General features: G+C 36.2%; 1 protein-coding gene across 1 annotated transcript; it reads left to right on the top strand.

The window, feature by feature from the left end:
• The first annotated feature begins 3,780 nt into the window (after positions 1-3,780).
• On the top strand, positions 3,781-5,478 carry LOC140857901 (uncharacterized). The gene has a single exon (XM_073257301.1). It carries the CDS (start codon positions 3,812-3,814, stop codon positions 5,405-5,407), a length of 1,596 nt encoding a protein of 531 aa, XP_073113402.1. The 5' UTR covers positions 3,781-3,811; the 3' UTR covers positions 5,408-5,478.
• The last annotated feature ends 438 nt before the right edge of the window (positions 5,479-5,916 follow it).

The raw sequence follows: 5,916 nt of genomic DNA, 5'->3' as shown, positions 1-5,916 counted from the left end.
TCAGCGTAAGGTATAATTTTGGTGTTCTTATCATAACATAGTCTTAAGACTATCATCTTTCAAATAGATTTAGTGGAGGTGCACTTGAGAAGTAAATTTTAGGATAAATTATAGCAGCACTCCTTCAACTTTTAGCAATTTACACTTATATCATAAAATATTTTAATATTAATTTTTATTTGATCCCAAAATTTAGATTTTTGTTACAATATGGCCTAGCCATCTAACAAAGATCTAACACCATTCAACTATTAAATTATGAATTTACCCTCTTATTTAAAAATAAAAAAAATATCAAAAAATTACAAAGATGGCTCTTTAATATTTCATGATTTTCATGTACATCCTAAAACTTTCTAAAAGTTATACTTGGCACCTCCCTTTATTGCCATATTTATGGTTGTTTACTAGGTGAAATCCTTCATATTAACCATCCCATACAACTTTCTAATGCTTCATTTCAAGGCCAATAAACCTCTTGTGATCATATTCAAGGGATTTGTGAGAGATCCCCCGCTAGGAAAAAAATAGTTAAAAATAAAATCTTTTCTAACCTAGTACATGAAGCACCCATAGAACCGATGCTCGAAATTTGCTGTGGTCTATGACATCTTCAATGGAGCCCTCAGTCCATAGTTAGAGAAAATAGTAGGAAGCTATAAGGTTAAAATCAAATTTAATACAGATCAGCTTTAATATATCCATATCCATATTTATTTTATTTAACGAATATGAATACGGATATGGATATTAGTTAGATATAAAAATTTATATTTATATTTATTTTAAATAGTTATGGATACAAATTGGATACAAGAAGTATAGATATAAATAGGATATAAGCCAGATAATTAAACTTTATAATCATGAAATCAAAGATAGTACTTAGTGATGGTAAATCAAGTTAATAACATATTAATATAGTTATATATATATTATTTTTAAAGTTTACGATTGCTATATAAAACTAAATATTTATAAGTAAAATTGGATATTCAAATACGGGTCTGATGATTGTCATCCATATCCATATTCATTTTTCTTTGATAAATATTGATTCAAATATAGATATTAATTAGATGCTTAAATTTTTTATCCATGTTCGGATAGATTCAGATACAAAAATAGATCTGAATGGATAATATCCAGTCCAGTTCACCCTATAAGAAGTGGATGAAAACTTTGGCCGAAACTTTGGAAGGAGTCTTGGGGAGAGTTCATACTTAAAGCCAGTGAAATTCTAGGTTCTTCTCTTTTTCCTCTGGTCTCTCCTCTCTTCTTCCTTCACTCTCTCAATAATCTCTTCTCCCTTCACTCTCTCCTCTTCACTCTTTTAACCGGATTGAAATCGGATGGTATGCAATAAGAAAGAGCAATTGAATGGGTCACATGCTCACCACGTGATCTCTTTCCATTCTCCTACCAAAATAAGAGTATTTTGGTATTTTCTATCAATAATGATATTGCTGGTATTTTCTATCTAAAATTATCTCATGTGCTTGTCATATGTTCATGGATTTTGATGAAACTAAATAGCTAGACCACACTGCAACAAAAATCTAAGTTTTCAAGTCTAATTGGCTAAAAAATTAGAACTTTTGGAATGTAAATGCAAATTATAAATAGTTGAAGGAGTATCACCATAATTTATTTTAAATTTTAAATGGTCTTGGAATTTCCTTTGCAAAACCAGCATCTCCTTATCACAATCCATTCTTTCTCCTCATAATTTGGCTAGTATGAAAGCACTCCTATGATACGAACTACATATATAAATATCTCATCATTTTTTTGGTACCTCTGAATTCCACAGAAAAATATACATATATAGAAGGAACGAAGAAAGCCCGAGCGTTGTAATCATAGACTTATTCTTCTCTTTACGAAGAAGACTTTCTAATGCCCTGCCAAATAGGTCAAACACCGGAACGACTTTGTTACACCCAAGTTCCCATTATCCTCCTCGGGTAGCTTTTTGCTTGAATGCACGGTCTTTCTCCAGCAATAGTTTTCAAGTTGTTTAGACAAGTCCACGCCCATTTTAAGGTCGTCTAGGTTTTTAACACTTTATGTCGTATGTCAATCTGCCATCAAGTATAACAGCAATCAGATTCTTTCAGTATGTGAATTTGAATGACTGAATGGGCGAAGCCTTTTTTCCTACCTTAAATCATTCCACTGCCTTTATTGTGCATCTCATGCTAAGTATTGTCGAACAACTCTTCAAAGAATTTTTTTTTTTACCAAAAAAAAAGATTATTTTTTTTTTTTAAACACCTTCCTTCGGTCCCTTTACTATTTGGTAAAGAAGCTTCTCTTTTCTCTGAATCCTGGTGAAATGGCTTCAACTGTCAGTGCGTTGACTTGGAAAGAGCTTCTCACTTGGTGGGGAGCGCGCAGCCATGAAGCACCCACTCAGTATCTCGAATTAAGGATGGACTCGGTCTTCCCTCATCTTCTTCGATCAAAGCATGATTGATATGACTGTCCGACTTCTTCGAAGCTTCCTTGTAAGTGACTGTAGTCTCCATACATATGTCGGCCTCTTGCTCGGCCAGGTCATACATGCTTCCGAATTAATCTGCTTGGCGTTCTAGCTTTTATTTTCTTGGCAGATTCCAATCAGTTTCGTGACATTTGCAGCTTCCTCAAAAGACCACAACATCACACATGGTCCCAAATAGCCCTGCGGACTTCCAATCACATAATCAGTCAATGGGAATTTTCCATCGCAGTGAGGTTCAAGTAATTAATATATATATGACTAATATATAGATCAACCTTCCCGGAGTGTCTCACTTCCGTCGCCTTTTGTCCACAAAAAAAACAAAAAACAAAAAAAAATTCTCTTACCTTGTAGCACACGCAAACTAAATAGAATAAAATTATTATCAGTAGAGCCCGGTAAATAACTGAAATTTAAAAAAATACATACAATCTAATCCAATAAACATCGATTTCGATGAAAGACATAAATCGGATAGAATCGGATTGAAATTTATAAAAAATTAATTATTTACGATCGGATTCGGTTCCTACACTTTTAATCCGTATGAAATCGAGCATAACCGATATAGTATTTTATAAACTAATTTTTATTTTTGAGACGGCATCGTTTAGACATCAATACTTTATTCTAAAAAAATACCTCGTCATCTATTTGGATTCATAAAAATATTAATATTGAATTATTGATGGAAGCACGTCAATTTAAGATAATTATAAGATGAAAGCTTTAATGTAATTATTTTCATATGAGTAAATCTTTCATATTTTTATTTTATTTTGTATAGGTTCAAAAATAAATCTAAAATTTATAATTTATAAGATTTAAATTTTTTTATATTAAATTAATAAAAAAATAAATAAATTTAAGTGGATCAATATTAAATTTAAAATTAATATTAGATTAATATTGAAGCTTAAATCGATACAATCCGTCCGAATCTATGATAAATCGTTTATTTCGGTTTCAAATGATTTATATATGATAAACAATCGACAGTGAATTGAATATTTTTTAATTTAATTAAATTTGATCGGATAAATTTTTTTTTTTAATCTGAATGATCTCGATCCATATTCAACTCGAATTGTTAGAATGGTCTGAAAAGATGGCGGGCTGCCCAAATATATTTTTTTTTTTCAATCCAACTGAATCTGGCGCGTGCTCAGCCCTAATTGCTAGAATGGTCTGAAAAGAAGACGGGCTGCCCAAGCCTCCAAGCCTTATATATATCACAACCACCTAAGCAGAAGTTCCCCGTACCTCGGAATACTTCCATCTCCAACACAACGACCCAGCCTCAAAATGCCCGCGAATTTACCTCCTTTGCCTGTGGCTTTGCCTGTGACTCTTCCACCCGATGAGAACAAGATAACTTCGCTGCTGCTACCTTTGTCTTCTTCTTCCCCATACCTCGGAATACTTCCATCTCCAACGCAACGACCCAGACTCAAAAATTTACCTCCTTTGCCTGTGACTCTTCCACTCGATGAAAACAAGATAACTCCGCCGCTGCTACCTTCGTCTTCTTCTTCCCCATACCTCGGAATACTTCCATCTCCAACACAGCGACCCAGCCTCAAAATGCCCACGAATTTACCTCCTTTGCCTGTGACTCTTCCACTCGATGAAAACAAGATAACTCCGCCGCTGCTACCTTCGTCTTCTTCCTCCCCATACCTCGGAATACTTCCATCTCCAACACAGCGACCCAGCCTCAAAATGCCCACGAATTTACCTCCTTTGCCTGTGACTCTTCCACTCGATGAAAACAAGATAACTCCGCCGCTGCTACCTTCGTCTTCTTCTTCCCCATACCTCGGAATACTTCCATCTCCAACACAGCGACCCAGCCTCAAAATGCCCACGAATTTACCTCCTTTGCCTGTGACTCTTCCACTCGATGAAAACAAGATAACTCCGCCGCTGCTACCTTCGTCTTCTTCTTCTTCCCCGTACCTCGGAATACTTCCCTCTCCAACACAACGACCCAGCCTCAAAATGCCCACGAATTTACCTCCTTTGCCCGTGACTCTTCCACTCGATGAAAACAAGATAACTCCGCCGCTGCCACCTTCGTCTTCTTCTTCTCCTCCCCCATCAGACCTTCCATTAATGACACACAAACAGAGTGCGGCAGCAACCGAAATCCACGATCCATTGCAGCCACGCCCCTTGTCATCCGCTAGTGGCGACACGGTGGTCATACCGGAGGGGGAAGATGAGGAGGAAAGGAGAGCAAAAGAGGAGCTCAAGCTAAAAGAAGAATGGGTCAAGGAGATGCGAGGTTGGCTCATGATCCTCGCCACCCTCGCCGCCTCTGTTACATACACCGCAGGGCTAAACCCACCCGGCGGCTTCTGGCAGGGAGACTTATCATCTGTGAATGGTACTCAACCGCACTCATCTAAGAATGATACTCAACCGCACTCATCTAAGGCTGGGGATCCGGTGTTGGCCGACACACATACAATTCGATACATTATTTTCGTTGCGTGCAACGACGGCGCTCTCGCGATGTCGATAGCTATCATCGTGCTGCTCTTGAATCAAAGCATCTTCCGAGCCGAGGTGAGGTTGGCTCTGCTGAAGGCTTGTGTGGTTGGAGACATGTTCACCTTAATGATGGCTTTCGGCGCAGGCAGCACTCGGCATAGCGCAGACATCGCCGGCGTCGCGCTTTTGTCTCTTTCGACCTTCTCCTATTTCTTTTGGTGGGTCCGGCATTTCAAGAAGAAACCACAGACGAGGCGTTCAAGGTCCAGCCAGGAAAGGGACGTTGAGTTAGGAGCAATAGGGCAACAAACAATCCAAGATCCTCAGAAGGAAGTTTCGCTTAGGACTCGGACTCCTTTGGTTTGTAGGAAGATCTTATCTTATACTAGAATATTTTCCAGATAAAGCTGATATATCTCTGGGTACATGATGCCTGAAAAAATATTTTTTATATATTTTGCTTGACTATTAAAACACGGCATACGATGCATACTTACAAATTGAGTTATATTTCATTGAGCATGTATGTTTCGGAAAAAATTATGTAAAACATCTGTTATTCCTTTACCATAAGGAAAATACATGACATATATAGTTTTTACAATAGGATACTTGGAACATCAAAATCTGGAGGTTTTGAAGTTTCGACACTAAAAAAAGGGACTATGAACTACATTTTTCATAGCTATTTCAAATATTTTAACTATTAAATTACCATAATTCATAATATATATTTAGTAGCTATTGTTAAATATTTTAAATCTAAAAATATTTTGAATATTTAATATTACTATTAAAATTATTTATTGGGTTGAATTTCTGGAGTTCTAACATTTTTTAATAGGACAAGTTTATATTTTGATAATTTTTAGTAGTTAGTAGTATATTTTTATATTAAAATTATCATAAATTAT

This window comes from Elaeis guineensis, chromosome 1 (assembly GCF_000442705.2).
Source record: "Elaeis guineensis isolate ETL-2024a chromosome 1, EG11, whole genome shotgun sequence".
NCBI lineage: Eukaryota > Viridiplantae > Streptophyta > Magnoliopsida > Arecales > Arecaceae > Elaeis > Elaeis guineensis.
Note: the sequence above shows the minus strand (reverse complement) of the source record. Positions and strands in the feature narration are given on the sequence as shown.

What these genes read in the sequence shown, in the direction of transcription:
- LOC140857901 (XM_073257301.1), top strand. Translation starts at nt 3,812, where the DNA reads ATGCCCGCGAATTTACCTCCTTTGCCTGTGGCTTTGCCTGTGACTCTT.